The sequence below is a fragment of the Somniosus microcephalus genome, chromosome 17 (genome assembly GCF_052327205.1).
Source record: "Somniosus microcephalus isolate GS21.2 chromosome 17, FLI_Smic_1.0, whole genome shotgun sequence".
NCBI classification, from domain to species: Eukaryota; Metazoa; Chordata; class Chondrichthyes; order Squaliformes; family Somniosidae; genus Somniosus; species Somniosus microcephalus.
In genome coordinates this window covers 64,531,192-64,550,845 of record NC_141003.1, presented here as the reverse complement: position 1 = coordinate 64,550,845, position 19,654 = coordinate 64,531,192, and the positions used below count along the sequence as shown (strand labels likewise).

At 48.3% G+C, this 19,654-nt stretch overlaps 1 protein-coding gene across 1 annotated transcript in view; it reads right to left on the bottom strand.

The window, feature by feature from the left end:
* Positions 1–19,654, bottom strand: part of shank3a (SH3 and multiple ankyrin repeat domains 3a) — a 1,542,118-nt gene that overhangs the window by 1,260,889 nt on the left and 261,575 nt on the right. The window contains exons 3-4 of the mRNA XM_086010558.1: positions 19,344–19,547; positions 7,344–7,415 (exon numbers count right to left, since the gene is read on the bottom strand). Coding sequence (XP_085866684.1) covers positions 7,344–7,415; positions 19,344–19,547 — 276 coding nt within the window. The remainder of the gene's footprint in view (positions 1–7,343; positions 7,416–19,343; positions 19,548–19,654) is intronic.

Below are 19,654 nucleotides of genomic sequence, written 5' to 3'. Positions count from 1 at the left end.
AGAAGTATTGAGTACAAAAGTAGAGACATTATGCTGAACCTTTATAAAGTGCTGGTTAGGCCACAACTGAAGTATTGCGTCCAGTTCCGGTCACCACACTTTAGGAAGGATGTGAAGGCCCTCGAGAGGGTGCAGAGGAGATTTACCAGAATGATTCCGGGGATGGGGGTTCTTAGCTACAAGGGCAGGTTGGGGAAGCTGGATTTGTTTTCATTAGAGCAAAGGAGGTTGAGGGGTGATTTGATAGAGGTGTACAAGATTATGACGGGTTTGGATAGGCTAGACGGGGAAAGGCTGTTCCCACTAGTTGGCAGTACAAGGATTAGGGGACATAGATTTAAGGTATTGGGCAAGAGATACATGGGGGATGGGAGGAAAAAAAATTTTATGCAACAAGTGGTGATGACCCAGAATTTGCTGCCGACAGAAGTGGTGGAAGCGGAGACAGTCAATGTTTTCAAGGGGAGACTGGGTAGGCACTTGATGGAAATAAACTTGCAGGGCTACGGGGATAGAGCGGGGGAATGGGACTGACTGGATTGCTCTACAGAGAGTCGGTACAGACTCGATAGGCCGAATGGCCTCCTTCGATGCCGTTATGACTCTATGGGCAAGATTTTCATTGGGTCGTGGAGTGGGTTAAAATCCTGAAATCAGGGGTCCCGACCCCATCCCGCACCCAAACCCGACTCCATGCCAGTTTCAAAGGAGGCGGGTACCCGCCCCACACTGGGGTCCGCCTACCCGAGGCGGGAAGGGATTAGTGCCAATTAACTGCCTGTTAACAGGTAGTTAACAGGCAGTTTTTAGCCTAATCCCTATTTTTAAGGTTGAAGTGTGGGATTCCCGATGGCTCCAAACCACGCCAAGTTAGAGGAGGCGGGCCGTCGCGCTGAAGGGCTTGGAGGGGTCGCGATGTCGGTGTTCAGGTGAGTGATGTGTGCATGAGTGCAAAGGTAAGTGTGTTTGGTGTGTCTAAAGTAATTAAATAAGTTTTACATACCTTTTCTTACCTTTTCAGCCTTCCTTCCTTTAGGTCTCAGGAGTCCCTCATCTCACCGGCACAGAAAGCAGAATGGCTGCGAACTGTCAAAAGTGACAGCCTGCAGCTTTCTGTGCAGGAGAGATTTCTAACTGAGTCTGTGGAGAAGGACTCAGGTTAGAAGTAAGACTGTCAGTGTTTGACAGCTTCAAACAGCTTTCAAACACTGATATTTCATCTGTCAAAACCTCTTGACAGTTGAAATTTCAGTCTGTGACATCACCTGTTGCCGGGTGGCCCTTAATTGGCCTGCTGAGCCCGCTGGGCGGGCTCAACAAGGTCAATCAAGTTAAAATCACGTGGATTGGCCGCATCTCGATGGAGGCGGGACTACAACCCCGAAAAACATAGAAACATAGAAGATAGGAGCAGGAGTAGGCCATTCGGCCCCTCGAGCCTGCTCCGCCATTCAATGAGATCATGGTTGATCATCCAAACTCAGTAATAACAACAGAAAATGCTGGAAAAACTCAGCAGGCAAGGCAACATCCGTGGAGAGAAATTAGAGTCAACGTTTCGGGTCAAAACCCTTTATCAAGACTAAAGAGGCTCAGGGAATGAAATAGATTAAGAGGCCAGGCTGGGAGAGAACAAAAGAGAAAAAGAGACATGAAGAGGTATTCAAAACGAGACGAGATGGTGATAGGACTAGTGGAGACAAAAGACAACTCTAGATTAGGTGTGAAATGCGCTGGTAGAATGGGAGACAGCTGCCATGTGGGAGAGAAAAAAAAAAGGAAAGGGGGGGGAAGGGAAAAACTAAAACAAAGATGTGGATAAAAAATATAAGTAAAAATGTAATAGGGGCCAAGGTTATGATCTGAAATTGTTGAACTTGATATTGAGTCCGGAAGATTGTAAAGTGCCTAATTGGAAGATGAGTTGCTGTTCCTCGAGTTTACGTTGACGCTTCCGTGGAACAATGCAAGAGGCCAAAGACGGTGAGGTCCGAGTGGGAATGGAGCGGTGAATTAAAATGACAGGCGACCGGAAGCTCGGGGTCACCCTTACGGACTGAACGGAGGTGTTCCGCAAAGCGGTCACCCAATCTGTGTTTGGTCTCCCCAATGTAGAGGAGACCGCATCGTGAGCAGCGAATACAGTATACTAGATTGCAAGAAGTACAAGTAAATCGCTGTTTCACCTGGAAGGGGTGTTTGGGGCCCTGGACAGTGGGAAGGGGGGAGGTATAAGGGCAGGTGTTACATCTCCTGCGCTTGCACGGGAAGGTGCCAGGCGAAGGGGAAGGGGTGCTGGGGGTGACAGAGGAGTGGACTAGGGTGTCTCGGAAGGAGCGGTCCCTACGGAATGCTGAAAGGGGAGGGGAGGGGAGGGGAAGATGTGTTTGGTGGTGGGATCACTTTGGACGTGGCGGAAATGGCGGAGGATGATCCGTTGAATGTGAAGGCTGGTGCGGTGAAAGGTGAGGACAAGGGGAACCCTATCGTGGTTCTGGGAGGGAGGGGCAGGGGTGAGGGCAGAAGTGCGGGAGATAGAACGGACACGGTCGAGAACCGTGTCAACCACAGTAGAGGGGAATCCTCGGTTGAGGAAAAAGGAAGACATGTCGGAAGCACTGGTATGGAAGGTGGCATCGTCGGAGCAGATGCGGCGGAGGCGGAGAAACTGGGAGAATGGTATAGAGTCCTTACAGGAGGCGGGGTGGGAGGAAGTGTAGTCCATGTAGCTGTGGGAGTAAGTGGGCTTGTAGTGAATATTGGTCAATAACCTATCCCCAGAGATGGAGACGGAGAAGTCGAGGAAGGGAAGGGAAGAGTCAGAGATGGACCATGTGAAGGTGAGGGAAGGGTGGAAATTGGAGGCAAAGTAAATGAAATTGTCTAGTTCAGGGCGAGAGCAGGAAACGGCACCGATAGTCATCAATGTATCAGAAAAAGAGGTGAGGGAGGGGAGCTGAGTAGGACTGGAACAAAGAGTGTTCCACATATCCCACGAAAAGGCAGGCATAGCTAGGACCCATGCAGGTACCCATAGCAACACCTTTGATTTGGAGGAAATGAGTGGAGTTAAAGGAGAAGTTGTTCAATGTGAGAACAAGTTCAACCAGGCGGAGGAGGGTGGTGGTGGATGGGGACAGGTCGGGCCTCTGTTCAAGGAAGAAGCGGAGCGCCCTCAGGCCATCCTGGTGGGGGATGGAGGCGTAGAGGGATTGTACGTCCATGGTGAAAAGGAAGCGGTTGGGGCCAGGAAACTGGAAACAGTTAAAGTGGCGGAGGGTGTCCGAAGAGTCGCGGATGTAGGTGGGAAGAGACTGGACAAGGGGAGAAAAGATAGAGTCGAGATGGGAAGAGATAAGTTCCGTGGGGCAAGAACAGGCTGAAACGATGGGTCTACCAGGGCAGTGCTGTTTGTGGATCTTGGGAAGGAGGTAGAAGCGGGCTGTGCGGGGTTGGGGAACTATGAGGTTGGTGGCCATGGGGGGAAGATCTCCAGAGGAGATGAGGTCAGTGACAGTCTTGGAAACGGTGGTTTGATGTTCGGTAGCGTTGAATGGGGATTTGGGGTTGTAGTCACTGGTACTGCAAACGGATGATTCCATCCTGGATATCCCAGCCAGAAAGGGGCTGTCTGGGTTGCATCCTTCCTTCTCCTTCCTCCTCTTATGTGTCTTCCTCTTCCCTCTGCAAGCGGATGCTGTAAATCTGAAATAAAAGCATAAAATGCTGGAAGTACTCAGCAGGTCAGGCAGCATTTCAACCTGAGACGTGAACTCTGTTTCTCTCTCCACGGATGCTGCCTGACCTACTGAGTATTTGCAGCATTTTCTGTCTTCTCAGAGGCCTTCCTTTACCATCCGAGGCCTTAGGAACATACGAACAAGAGTAGACCATTCAGCCCCTCGAGCCTGTTCCGCCATTCAATGAGATCATAGCTGATCTGCAACCTAACTCCATAAACCCACCTTTGGCCCATCTCCCTTAATACCTTTAGTTAACAAAAAGCTATCAATCTCAGCTGGATGATCCATATCGGCCTACTCCTGAGGTCCCCACCATCACAGAAGCCAGGTTTCAGCCAATTCGATTCACTCCACGTGATATCAAGAAACGGCTGAGCGCACTGGATACAGCAAAGGCTATGAGCCCTGACAACATCCCGGCTCTCGTGCTGAAGACTTGTGCTCCAGAACTAGCCGCGCCTCTAGCCAAGCTGTTCCAGTACAGCTACAACACTGGCATCTATCCGACAATGTGGAAAACTGCCCAGGTATGTCCTGTCTACAAAAAGCAGGACAAATCCAATCCGGCCAGTTACCACCCCATCAGTCTACTCTCAATCATCAGCAAAGTGATGGAAGTTGTCATAGACAGTGCTATCAAGCGGCACTTACTCACCAATAACCAGCTCACTGATGCCCAGTTTAGGTTCCGCCAAGACCACTCGGCTCCTGACCTCATTACAGCCTTGGTCCAAACATGGACAAAAGAGCTGAATTCCAGAAGTGAGGTGAGAGTGACTGCCCTTGACATCAAGGCAGCATTTGACCGACTGTGGCATCAAGGAGCCCTAGCAAAACTGAAGTCAATGGGAATCGGGGAGAAAACTCTCAACTGGCTGGAGTCATACCTAGCACAAAGGAAGATGGCTGTGGTGGTTGAAGGTCAATCATCACAGCCCCAGGACATCACTGCAGGAGTTCCTCAGGGAAGTGTCCTAGGCCCAACCATCTTCAGCTGCTTCATCAATGACCTTCCCTCCAACATAAGGTCAGAAATGGGGATGTTCGCTGATGACTGCACAGTGTTCAGAGCCATTCACAAATCCTCAAATAATGAAGCAGTCCATGCCCGCATGCAGCAAGACCTGGACAATGTTCAGGCTTGGTCTGATAAGTGGCAGGTAACATTCGCGCCACAGAAGTGCCAGGCAATGACTATCTCCAACAAATGAGAGTCTCACCACCGCCCCTTGACATTCAACGGCATTACCATCACCGAATCCCCCACCATCAACATCCTGGGGGTCACCATTGACCAGAAACTTAACTGGACCAGCCACATAAATACTGTGCCAACAAGAGCAGGTCAGAGGCTTGTTATTTTGCGGTGAGTGTCTCACCTCCTGACTCCCCAAAGCCTTTCCACCATCTACAAGGCACAAGTAAGGAGTGTGATGGAATACTCTCCACTTGCCTAGATGAGTGCAGCTCCAACAACACTCAAGAAGCTTGACACCATTCAGGACAAAACAGCCCGCTTGATTGGCACCCCATCCACCAGCTTAAACATTCAGTCCCTCCACCACCGGCGTACCATGGCTGCAGTGTGTACCATCTACAAGATGCAACTCACCGAGGCTTCTTCGGCAGCACCTCCCAAACCCGTGACCGCTTCCACCTAGAAGGACAAGGGCAGCAGGCACATGGAAACACTACCACCTCCAAGTTCCCCTCCAAGTCACACACCATCCTGACTTAGAAGTATATCGCCGTTCCTTCATCGTCGTTGGGTCAAAGTCCTGGAACTCCCTACCCTAACAGCACTGTGGGAGTACCTTCACCACACGGACTGCAGCGGTTCAAGAAGCCGCTCACCACCACCTTCTCAAGAGCAAGTAGGGATGGCCTTGCCAGCGATGCCCACATTCAATAAATGAATTTTTTTTTTTAATTTAAAATTAACAATTGATCGTTTGCAGAAGAGAGTTCCAAACTACTACCACCCTTTGTGTGTAGAAGCGTTTCCTAATTTCACTCCTGAAAGGTCTGGCTCTAATTTTTAAACTATGCCCCCTCGTCCTAGAATCCCCAACCAGCGGAAATAGTTTCTCTCTACCCTATCTGTTCCCTTTAATATCTTGAAAACTTCAATCAGATCACCACTTAACCTTCTAAATTCTAGGGAATACAACTCTAATTTGTGTAATCTCTCCTCTCTTCATTTACATCTCCAGGGCTAGCGCTGCCATCACCAAAATGGTGGCTGCCGAGTCCCACGCCAGAGAAGGGCGCTAAAAATTCCTATGAACTTGTATAAGATATCGGTTAGGCAACAGTTGAGAGGATTTGATGCAATCCTGGGCATCTCATTGTAAGATATTAGAACCATGGAAAGGGTGGAATGAAGATTTACTAGAATAGAATACCATGAAGAAGAAAGACTTGGGAAAAAAAATTCCCTTTAGAGACAGTTAAATCGAGAATATAATTGCAGTTTTCAAAACTATGAAAGGTTTTGAGAGTAATGAAAGATTGTTCCTGCTGGCTGAGAAATTAAGAGCAGGAACCAATCAAGAAGGCAGACCACCACTGCTATCTCAGGGAAACCAGTGATGGGTAATATGTACCGGCCTTGTCAATGACGTCCATATCCCGAGAATTAATAATTTAAAAAATGTTGGGTCTACATTTCCCCATTACCCTCCAGCTGCCTTTCTAGTGGTTACCCTGCAGTGCAATGACTCTCTGAAAGTACAAAAACTGGGAGTACTGGCTCTGCTGTACAAGGTACCGATCTTCGTATATGATCAGGCTGCTCTCCGTGGAGCTAACATTGGAGTTAGAAGATAGACATATGCCAGCGATTGAAGAAATGCAGAATGAAGACCGCCTCCAACAACAACAACTTGCATTTATATAGCACCTTTAACGTACCAAAATGTCCCAAAGCACTTCACAAGAGCGATGTCAATCAGAATTTGATACCAAGCCACAGAAGGAGATATCAGGACAGATGACCAAAAGCTTGACCAAAGAGGTAGGTTTTAAGGAGTGTCTTAAAGGAGGAGAGGTAGAGAGGCCGAGAGATTTAGGGAGGGAACTCCGAATCTTAGAGCCTATTCAGTTGAAGGCACGGCCACCAATGGTGAAGCGATTAAAATCAGGGATGCGCAAGGGATCAGAATTGGAGGAGCACAGAGATCTCAAAGGCTTTTAGGGCTAGAGGAAGTTACAGAGATAGGGAGGGTGAAGGCCATGGAGGGATTTGAAAACATGGATGAGATTTTTTTAATGAAGATGTTGCCGGACTGGGAGAAAATGTAGGTCAACAAGCACAGGGGTGATGGGTGAACAGGACTTGGTGCAAGTTAGGATACGGGCAGCAGAATTTTGGATGAGCACAAGATGGGAGGCCGGTCAGGAGAGCATTGGAATAGTCAAATCTAGAGGTAACAAAGGCCTGGGTGAGGGTTTCAGCAGCTGAGGCAGGGGTGGAGTCGAGTGATATTACAGAGGTGGAAGTAGACAGTCTTGGGGATGGAGCGGATGTTGCAGTAACCCTCAAGTCTCTTGATACTCAAAACAATCCTGTGTCCATCACTGAATCTTTGAGGCACCTACCTTTGTGTGGAGCTTGGCCAGCTGTTTCTCTTCCACATGACTCTGGCTGTACACTCGCTTCTTATACCGGAACTGCGAAGAGAAGAGAGGAGAAAGTTACACCAGTAAGTGATGGGGAACCGATGGTGCAGTGAGTCAGACACTAACCTTTCATCCCTGGGACCTGGATTCAAATCCAACCCATACAAAGGTTTGCTCTCTGATGGACACTGGGTAGTTCAGTGGGTCATACACTAGTCATTCATTCCTGGGATGTGGGTTCAATTTAAGCCCTGCAAAAAAGGTGAAGGTCTCCACTCTGAAGAGGCACTGGGTGATAAAGTGGGGCTTATAAGATCACTGTTGTTCAGCGAGTAAGACCTTTTGTTTTGGAATCTGCTAAAATTATTCTCTTTGTTCTTTGGCATTTCTCCATTAAAAATCCATATCTTGAAATGAGAATTGCAGTCACCAACATGACAGCATACATATTGGAAGCAGAAGGAAATCTAACTCATCCAAACCAGTCTCACCTAGCCCAACGTCCAACTCACCTTGTCCAACCTCCACATCACCCAGCCCAGCATTCTCAGGACATACCAACATATGTCACAGCCAATGAATTGCTCTTGAAGCAGTGTAATGTAGAAAAATGCAGTAACCAATGGGCACACAGCAAGGTCTGACAAATAGCGAATGAGATGAATGACCAGTTAATCTGATTTTGCTGGTGTTGGCTGAGAGAGGATTGTTAGCCAGGACACCAGGAGAACTCTGCATGGCATCTTTTACTTCCACCTGAGCAGGCAGACAGGGCCTCGGTTTAAAATCTCATCCAAAAGATACAGCATTGCCTCAGTACTGCACTGATGTGCTGACCCAAATTATGTGCTTATGCCCTAGAGTGGGACTTGAACGTACAGCCTTCCAACTAAGAGGCAAGAGTGCTCAATGAAGTCCCCCTTTAAATACCTTCTCTCTGACTAACGTTTGAGTTTTGCTGACCTTCCCTCATGACTCATCCCTTTAACACCTGGGAATATTCTTGTTCTTCTCTGCACTCTCTGTAATGTGTATATGTCCTTTTTGAAGTGTGGTGTCCAGAAATGTACACAGTATCCAAGTGAGGTCTTCCCAATACATTACGTATCTTTGATACAGTAGTGTAGTCGTTATTTAACTGGACTAATAATCCAGAGAACGTGAGTTTGAGACTTTGAATTCTGTTTAAAAAATCTGGAAATAAAAAACTGGTATCAGTAAAAGTGACCATGAAGCTGTTTGATTGTTGTAAAAACCCAACTGGTTCACTAATGATGGTGACCAGGATTTGGAGCCCTGCCAAATTTTTCTTCACTCCCTGACTCAGAGTTATTTGTAGGGATCCCCTACTGATAAGGACACTTTCATTACAGTTCAACTGTGGGGCAGTGGGATTGGCTTTGGATTGCTCTAGAAAAGAGCTGGTACCGACATGATGGGCAGAATGGCCTCCTTCTATGCTGTCAGCTCCTATAGTTACCAGATGCATGTCATGTTTGATTGTCACCACATCGAAACCCCCCACTACTCAACATACATTTTCCCAGAAGTTGAAAGTATTTCCAAAAATGTTTAAATGGAGGGAGTGGAAGTGAGCACCAGGTGAAAGGACAAGGGCCAATTGGTACTTACTGCATTACAGAATTCATTATCTGAGTGAGTAAGGATTATGGGTGATCTTTGATTTTCCACCACCGGCAACAGAGGATTGTGGATATTTTTTCCACAGGCGCCTTCTCACCCTCGGGTAGTACGTGGGTGAAGGAAGAAATGTACCAATTTACGACTGGGCACCCTCCTTTTTCGCATGCTTACTTCAGATGAAATAGATGTCAGCTGTGGCTCAGTGGGTAGCAATCTCGCCTCTGAGTTAGAAGGGTGTGGGTTCACACCAGAGACTTGATTATCTGGTCATCACCTCCTTGCTGTTTGTGAGTAAATTAGCTGCCGCATTTCCTTACATTGCAACAGTGACTACACTTCAAAAGTACTTCACTGGGATGTCCTGAGGTCGTAAACAGTGCTACAGAAATGCAAGCCCTGTCTTAGCAGAGAAATACTAAATTTCAGGGCAAAAGAAGATTGACATAACCCAGGGTTTTTAAAATACTGAGAGAAATGAACAAACAGTTGAGGTTGGACTGTAAGCTCTGAGCGAGAGTCGCCAGCAAAGAATCTACAAGTGTCAAGTACGACTGGAGAGCAGAAGATTCAAGAACTGATGACAAAAGCACAGAGGAGTGGCAGAGCAGCACAGACTATAGCTAGCCCAGAATAATGGCCCAGTAATTCCGGGCACAACGCGTGAGTACGGACGGGGTAGTCACGCGTGTGCCCGGAGGAATTGCCGGTTTTCAGCATGCACAGCGCATGCGCTGAAAACCGGCATTTCCTGTCCTCTGACCCAAGGGGTTAAGAGGCAGAACGCGCGCGACTGCACAGGCAGCGCGTGCGCAGTAAAATTTCTTTTTATTTTCCAGAGTTGCCCGCGTGTAAAGGCCTCCGGTCTTTACGCGTGGAAAAACAAGACGTAAGTATTGTTTTTCAGGTAAGTGGGCTTTTAGTACAATGTAGAAATTTTTTTTCCACAGGTTTGTTATTTTTAAAGAATTTACAGGATGGTAAGTTTAGTTTTAGACCCTATTTTTTTTTAATTTATTTTTTTCAAAAAATTGATTAATTGTTTAAAACATTTTTTTAAACTTATTTATAGTTAATACAATCAGTGGGATGTCTTTTAAAATTTTATTTAAAGTTAAAGTAGTGTTTTGGCAGCCCATACTTTTCATGAGTTTGACAGCTCTTACTGTCAAACTCATGAATGAGTTTCCCCTCCCCTGATTGGCTGCACAGTGCTCACCTGATCCCAGCCGGCACATCGCACTAACTACGCCGCTGGATCAGGTAAGCACATCGCGCCGACATCGGAACCGGGCCTGTGACAGGAAATGCAAGCAGGCCTGGGCTTCAGATGTCGGCGCGCAGGGTGAGTGCAGATCGGGGGCTTGCACACGCGGCAAGCCCCCGATACTAATTTCAGGGCCAATGTCTTCATGACAGTATGAGGACTGAGGAATATGGGGAGAAGGTGGGTAGGTGAGGTTGAGGAATATGGTGAGAAGGTGAGTATGTGGGGTTGCGGGATATGGTGAGAAGGTGGGTAGGTGGGGTTGAGATCTATCAAAAATGGACAGGCTTGTTGGTCCTAATGCATTTTTCCAAAAGAAAACATATGGGCCGAGAAATTCAGTATAGCTACGTTTGGGGCGCTACAGTCGGGCGGCCGCTAAAGTTTGCGCCCGGCGCAAGGTCGCGCCACCTTCGCCGATATTCAGTCGCATCGCCCCAAGAGGTTGCTGCTGCACTAAAACAGGTGATGCACGACTATCATTAGGCGCTAAGCCGGCGGCCCGGGGCGATACCCCCGAGGGCGGGCGCAGCGCAGGTGCGGCGAGTTGCTGATTGACGGCAGACACTCTGGCGCCGGTGAGCTCTTAAAGGGGGAGGGTGGATTTGTTTGCCTGCCACGCCCTGCAAACTGCAGCCCTGAAGCAAGGCCTGACCACTGCTGCTTCATCTGTACAACGCCCAGGACTATGGAGAAGGCCAACGTTTGCACCCATTGCAGCCCCCATTATATGTTTCCAATCAATGCTATGGCTCTGAAGTTAAAGACAAGTGCAAAGCTGTGGCCTGAAGCCACAAGTACCTGTGCGAGTGTTGAGCCAAACCAGAAAGCTCTCTACCTTTGTCTCTCTGCAAAGGTCCGTCTCTCACAAAGAAGGAGTGTTGCAAAAAGGCTGCCTTTTCTACTGCAGGAGGAGTGCCCTTTAATTTGCGCCCCCCGCGCCCCGCATCGACTGAGAACCGTTCCCCTCTACCAGTCGCTAGGGGCGCCAGGCGCACAATAGGGCGGCGCCACTGAATTTCCGGTTTGGGGCGAAGGGCGTTGCACGATGAAAGGACGTCAGGATCTGCGCGCGCAGCTGAGCGCGCACAAAGGCTTTGCGCCGCCGCTAAATCTTTACTGAAGTTGGGGAGGGGCGCAGATCGTGCTGCGCCCGGCCGCTAGCCGCCTAGCGCCCAACATCTCCTCCTCCTAAGGCGCTAGCGGCTGGCGCAAACAACTGAATTTCTAGGCCATGTAGTTTACAGTGAAGATTCATGAATAATTGCATAGATCATCCAGAAATAAACTACCACCATATTGGCCCAGTAATTCTGGGCACAACGCGTGAGTAAGGACGGGGTACTCACGCGTGTGCCCGGAGGAATTGCCGGTTTTCAGCATGCACAGCGCATGCGCTGAAAACCGGCATTTTTGTCCTCTGACCCAAGGGGTTAAGAGGCAGAACGCGCGCGACTGCACAGGCAGCGCGTGCGCAGTGAAATTCCTTTTTTTTTTCAGAGTTGCGCGTGTGTAAAAGCCTCCGGTCTTTATGCATTGAAAAACCACACGTAAGTACTTAGTTTTTCAGGTAAGTGGGCTTTTAGTACAATTGAGAAAAATTTTTTCCACAGGTTTGTTATTTTTAAAGAATTTACAGTAAGGGAAGTTTAGTTTTAGCCCCGATTTAAATTTTTTTATTTTTTTCAAATTTTAAAGTTATTGTTTAAAATAGTTTTTCAGAGTTCTTTATTGTTCATTTTGTTGTGTATGTACCTTTAAGGGAATAACTGGTCTTAGACTGCAGTACCGGCAGTGACCACCCCTGTATAAAAGGCCCTAGCAGTCTTCTGTAGTTTCAGTTTCAAGCTGCCTCTTGTTCAGTAAAGTACCTGTTAAATTGTTCTCCCGAAGTCCGTGTATTATTGAGGCGCGGACTTTACAGTGGCGATGAGTAAGTTCGAACTCACCTGCAGTGTGGCATCATCTCACGGGGATCTCGCCTGAAAGGAAGGTCCTGGAAGGTCGTAGACTGAGCAACGGGCGTCAACCGAGGGCAACCGCCCGAAGAATCCATCGATGTTTGGAGAATTGCGGGAGAGACTGTGGTTCCAGCGAATCGTGCTGGTAGCAGGTAGCGCACTGACCCTTCCGGACTGCGGCGGGCTCAAGCTCGGTCGAGCGGCTCTACAAATCGGGCCGTGCAGCGTCGCCGGGAAAAGAAAACAAGAGAGGGTGGAGCGCACAGGGCGCGGTCGGTGCTCGAGAACAGGACAGCGGAGAGAAACTAAACAGGGGGGAAGGAAAGCGAGACACGCCGAAGCTGCGGGTCGCCGCCATTACCCCGTAGAACGCTAGGAGCAGCGTGGCAGTAAGGTGAAGAAGCAAAAGCGCGGGAGGCGCCATTTTATCCCGTTGGGGAAGAAGCAAAAGCGCGGGAGGCGCCATTTTATTCCATTGGGGAAGAAGCAAAAGCGCGGGAGGCGCCATTTTAAATCGCCCAAGATGCCGAAAAGTGGCAGTATCACTGCTTTCGACAACGAGGTAGAAGACTGGACCACGTATGTGGAAAGAATTGAAGTGTACTGCAAGGCAAATGAGGTGGCTGATGGAAAGAGGGCGTCGGTATTATTAAATCTGATGGGTGCGAGTACGTACGGCCTATTGCGGAATTTAATTACCCCAGCTAAACCAATGGAGAAAAGTTTTGAGGAGATTGTTCATATCTGACAGGAACACCTAAGCCCTACACCACTGCTGATACCAGAAAGATTCAAGTTCCATTAAAGAAACCAGCACAAAGATGAGAGCAATGCTGACTATCTTACGGAACTACGCAAGTTATCGAAGCACTGCCAGTTCGGAGCAGGACTGGCAGACACCTTGCAGGATAAGTTTGTCTGCGGGCTCCAGAGTGAAGGAACCCAGAAACGACTACTTTCAAAAAATGACCTGACGCTAGAACAGGCTTTCAGTGTGGCAGTATCCTACGAAGCAGCAGCACGGGGAGCTGCGGAAATACAACAGAAACCACAAGAATACAGCGCTAACGAAATGGCGTATGCAGCCGAAAAGTGCTATCGCTGCGGCAGAACAACCCATGAGCAGAAGGACTGCTGGTTTAAAGACAAAATATGCAGGCAATGCGGGAAAATGGGACATATAGCAAGAGTCTGCAAGTCGGGAAAGAAGACCAACATGACAAGAACTACTAAGGAACAGTACAGGAAAGTAAAGAAACTGACAGATAGTAGTTCCGAAGATCAGGAGAGTGATAAGGACTCCGGGAGCAGGTGACTAAGTTGTTTAAAGTTACACAACGTGATCGCAAAAGAAGATCACCGAACCATTTGGGTCACCCTCATGATAGCAGGGTCCCCAGTGAAGATGGAATTGGACACAGGATCAGCCCTAGCTGTCATGAATCGACGAGACTATGAGCAGCTATTCTCACACATACCCTTAAAGGACACGTCCATTGTATTGAAGACATACACGGGGCAAAAGGTCTACCCCAGAGGAAAAATAAGGGTGCCAGTTGAATATAACGGAAAGGAAACACAGAAACTATACATGTATATACTACGAGATGGAGGACCACCATTATTGGGACGTGAATGGATCCGAAGACTACAATTGGATTGGCATTCCATTCTGGCACTAACTGTGACTGACAAAAAAGATGATGACGTCGCACCTGGACGTCTGTCACAAATTCTATCTGACGCGGAAGAAGTGTTCCAACAAGGACATGGGACTCTAAAAGGAATAAAGGCAACCATAAAGATGAGGATAACGCAACCCCAAAATTTTTCAAGGCCAGACCGGTGCCATACGCGATACGCCCAGCTGTGGAAGCTGAACTGGAGAGTCTGCAGCGTTCGGGGGTGCTGTCTAAGGTGGACTGGAGCGAGTGGGCCACACCCATCGTTCCTGTAATGAAGGAAGCATTGAGCAGCACGCCTGGGGAGCCAAGGAAGGTTCGCATCTGTGGGGACTTCAAGGTGACTGTGAACCCAGTCCTGCACACAGTACAGTATCCGCTTCCGCGGATAGAAGATATTTTCGCCTCACTATCTGGAGGGAAACGTTTTACAAAGATTGATCTGGCTCAAGCGTATCTACAAATGGAGGTGGAAGAAGCATCTAGGAAATACTTCACGATAAACACTCACAAAGGCCTTTACCAGTACAATCGACTGGTATTTGGGGTAGCATCGGCCCCGGCTATGTGGCAGAGGGCAATGGAACAAGTCCTGCAAGGGATCCCGGGGACCCAGTGTTATTTGGACGACATCCTGGTTACGGGCGAATATGACAATGAACACCTTGCCAACCTGGAACAGGTGCTCACGAGATTGCAGGAATATGGGCTACGAGCCAACCGTCCCAAATGCGAGTTCTTCAGGAGACAAATCTCGTATTGTGGCCACATGATTGATGAGGAAGGGTTGCATAAGTCGCCGGACAAGGTTGAGGCTGTAGTCAAGGCTCCAGCACCAGAAAATGTGTCGCAACTGAGGTCGTTCCTCGGGTTGGTGAACTACTACCATAAGTTCTTGCCGAATTTACCTACAATTCTACACCCACTGAACGCCCTCCTTCAAACTGGTGTAACATGGAAATGGAGTGATGAGTGTAAGCGTGCCTTTCAGGAATGTAAATGCCAAATCACTTCAAAAGAAGTATTGGCCCACTACAACCCAACACTACCGATTCGGTTGGCATGTGATGCGTCACCTTACGGCATTGGAGCGGTGCTGTCACACAAATTCCGTGACGGTTCAGAGAGGCCAATAGCCTTTGCATCGCGCTCGCTAACCTCAGCCAAGCGTAACTACGCCCAGATTGACAGGGAGGCCCTCAGCCTGGTGTGGGGGGTGAAGAAGTTCAATCACTATCTGCACGGGCAGAAATTCACCCTACTGACTGATCATCAACCCCTGGTCTCAATTTTTAACCCAAAGAAGGGCGGTGATGACGGCGCAACGGCTGCAAAGATGGTCACTTTTTCTAGGGGCACATCAGTATGACATAGAGTACAAAGGTACGAAACAACATGGAAACGCTGATGGGCTGTCGCGCCTACCGTTGCCTACGGCGGAAGAAGCACCTGCAGTGGACCCGGTGGAGATATTCCATGCGACCATAGTCGAATGTTTGCCTGTTACAAACGCAAGTATTGAGAAGGAAACCCGAAATGACCCGACACTCTCTCGGGTCTATGATTTGACGGTGAAGGGATGGCCAGCATATGGCGACTCACTGTTGCCAGCATTCTCGCCAAGGAGGGAACAGCTGTCAGTGTGCCGGGGAACCTTGATGTGTGGATCCCGAGTGGTAATTCCACCCAAGTTGAGAGATAGAGTACTCAATGAGCTTCACGAGGGTCATCTGGGAGGGATAAAAATGAAGAGCCTAGCCAGGGCGTTTGTGTGGTGGCCAGGAATCGATAAAGAAATCGAGGATATGACCAAGAGATGCACAGGATGCCAGAAGGTCCAAAACGCTCCACCACAGGCCCCGCTACATCCATGGGAGTGGCCCTCATCTCCATGGCAACGGGTACACATTGATTTCGCTGGTCCATTTATGGACTCAATGTTTCTAATAGCTGTGGACGCCCATTCGAAATGGCCAGAGGTCATTAAAATGTCCTCCAGCACCACGGAGAAAACGATTGCAGTCGTAAGGACCATCTTCGCCAGGAATGGGTTGCCAGAACAGATCTGTTCCGACAATGGCCCACAGTTTGTGTCTGAGGATTTCCGGAGGTTCCTGAAGAATAATGGGGTGAAACATTACACATCTGCCCCATATCATCCAGCCACAAATGGATTGGCTGAGAGGTTTGTTCAGACCTTTCAAAAGGCCATAAAGGCAATGTATAATGACGACATACCACTGCAACACAAGGTGGATAACTTCCTGTTTGCTTACCGGAATGCGACACATGCAGTAACCAACCAAACTCCAGCCGTACTGTTTTTCAACCGGAGACTAAGATGTTGCTTGGATTTGCTCAAACCAAACATAAGACGAGATGTTGAGGATAAGCAGTTCTAGCACATAAATGAGAAGCCAACCAGGAGCTTCAAGATAGGGCAACCAGTCTTGGCCCGCGACTACCGAACAGAAAAATGGCAGCCAGGCACGATATGCACACAGCAGGGACCACTAATGTACACAGTGGACGTTGGAGAGAGCATCGTGAGACGCCATGCTGACCAGATTCTAGAGTCACAGGAACAAGCCAAACCTGTACCACAAGCATGTGCACCTGGTAATGAGCCCGAAGTACAGATTGCGTCTACCTCAGAAGCAAGGGTATTGGAAGCTGACGAACCAACCAATGACAATGAGCCAGAATTGACTCCACCGCCAGAACAGGATACTCGAGAAAGGCGCTATCCAGTCCGGATCAGGAAGCCTCCTCAAAGACTGAACTTATAAATGACTATTTCAGTTGATGTATATATTACTGAGAAAATTGTAATTGTAATTAGTTATTATTTAGTTGTTAAATGAATGTTATGTACTGTTTATCTAAAAGGGGAGGAATTGTTGTGTATGTACCTTTAAGGGAATAACTGGTCTTAGACTGCAGTGACCACCCCTGTATAAAAGGCCCTAGCAGGCTTCTGTAGTTTCAGTTTCAAGCTGCCTCTTGTTCAGTAAAGTACCTGTTAAACTGTTCTCCCGAAGTCTGTGTATTATTGAGGCGCGGACTTTACACATTTAAGTAGTGCAATGTTTTTTTAAATTTTCTTTCAGGTTTAAGTAGTGTTTTGGGGCCAGGAGTTTTCATGAGTTTGAGAGCTCTTTCTGTCAAACTCATGAATGAGTTTCCCCTCCCCTGATTGGCTGCACAGTGCTCACCTGATCCCAGCCGGCACATCGCACTAACTACGCCGCTGGATCAGGTAAGCACATCGCGCCGACATCTGAACTGGGCCAGTGACAGGAAATGCAAGCAGGCCCGGGATTCAGATGTCGGCACGCAGGGTGAGTGCAGATCGGGGGATTGCACGCGCGGCAAGCACCCGATCCTAATTTCAGGGCCAATAACTCTGAGTAAAGGCCTGGGATACCACAAGTACAATGTTGTAATAGTTATTATCCTGTCTCTGTAGCAAATTAACACAAGGACTAAACAAATAAGGCGGGTTTTAATTGCACACCATACAGGCTTGGCTTCGCTGAATATTGTTTCCTGCCGAGATAAGTGACATCTCATGACAAAACATTTAATAAACTCTTTGTCACAAAATAATTGAGACAAAGGTATTAATTGTTGGTGCAGTGACAATATAGACACTTCCTATTGAAGCTCACTGAAGCCTGATACACATTTCTACACCAATCCATGCCAACTGTGATCACAACAGAGCTGATCACATCCTCTTTATATGCATGGACCAGCTGGGGCAGTGGGCCAGACACTGTGTTCACTTCCGAGACCTGGGGTGAAATTCAGCCTGGCAGAGGGGATGAAGGTCTCCTCTCTGATGGGGAACTGGGTGGAGCAGTGGATCAGACACTGAGGGTGAAATTTCTCTTCAGAGATTGTGCAAAATGGGTGATGGTGACTTGGCAGCCCGTTTAACCCTCCAACTGAATTTCTTTTCCATGAAGAACATCAGGCAGTGTTAAACAGGCTGCCAATTCACTATCGCACGCCTCACGCTGCCACCCAAGATGAACTTCATCCCCTCTGGGGTAAAAATTGGATAGTGCCAGCCTGTGGCACGAAATTATCTAATTTAAATTAGACCGATGAACTGCAGACAACTGTTGCGCGTCCCCGGGCAGTTCGCTGGTGATGCAGATATCAATGTCGGGCCACTGCAACACTGGTAGCAGCCCTCAGGTAAGTCCCAGGAGGGTGGTTAGAGCAGGATACGGGGGTGAGGGCGATCGTGACACCTGTGAAGTTGACGGAGCAGTCCTGATTCTCCTGGCTCCACAGGAAGATGTTTTTAAAAAATCTTACAACCTATACTTGAAGAATCCTGAGCGGGGAAGGACCGACACCTGCTCCACTCATCGTTGACTCATTTTGTAAAAGGGTCCTTCAACAGGTATTAGGCCTGGTATTTATCTGCCCAAGACACCTAAAAATGGGCCCCAGGAATTTAGCAGTAGCACCAAATCCTACTGTTACAAAATTCTACCCCTCTGTCTTTTCACCCTGTGATACGTGGGTTCAAATCGAGCCAGGTACAGGAGGTCCCCTGTCTTTGATGGAATCTAGGTCGGATACTGTCCTTTTAATTCTGGAAGGTAAGGCTGAGGGAGACTGTGAGGGGGATGGTGAAAAGGAGGGAAGGGGGGAGAGCGTGGTTGCAGAGGGGAGAGGAAGGAGAGTACAAAGAGGGAGTGGTTAGAGGACAGGGGGGTGGAGCAGAAAGGGTATGCAGAAGGGGTTGGGGTGGAGAGAGGGTGAGGGGAGGGAGAAAGAAAAGGAGAGGGAGGAAGATATGTGGAATGGTTGTGGGGCAACGTCATGGGAGTAAAGCTAATTGTCTGAGGCTGAACCAGACTGTTCGCAACCTTGGTGTCGTATTTGACCCCGAGATGAACTTCCGACCACATATCCGTGCCATTTTCACCTCCGTAACATCGCCCGACTCCACTCCTGCCTCAGCTCATCCCCTCATCCAGGCCTTTGTTACCTCTAGACTTGGCTATTCCAACGCACGCCTGGCCGGCCTCCCATCTTCCACCCTCCATAAACTTAAGGTCATCCAAAACTCTGCTGCCCATATCTTAACTCGCACCAAGTTCCAGTCACCCATATTTACGGCCAATATTTATCCCTCAACCAACATCATTAAAATAGATTATCTGATCATGTTTCTTATTGCTGTTTGTGGGAGCTTGCTTTGCATAAATTGACTTCCGCATTTCCTACATTACAACAGTGACTACATGTCAAAAGTATTAATTTGCTGTAAAGCGCTTTGGGATGTCCTGAGGTCGTGAAAGGCACTATGTAAGTGAAAGTCTTTCTTTCTTTCTCTCCTGCACTCCAAATGAGTGATGTCAGAAACAAAAAACAGTTCCGCAAGTACACAGATTACATCAAATACCTCCAGGTATGGTACGGGGGTGTCAGGGGACGTCGGGTATTCTCGGAGCAGACGTTCCTCGTCCAGAAACTTCCCCACCCTCCCATTGTATGCTGGTTGAAAGAGCCCATAGTTTAGTACATCCTTCAGTGTCTGGTTGAGGCTGCACAGAATCCGTTGCTTAGACACCCACACGGGGGCATCAAGGTTGAACCTCATACATTTCTGTAAAACAGAAAGTGCGAAGAATTAACAGAGCAGCTCACTTCTTGTCGGCTTTCTCTACCAAACACCACCCCACACAATTTTGTTCGCATCCGCCCCCCCCGCTC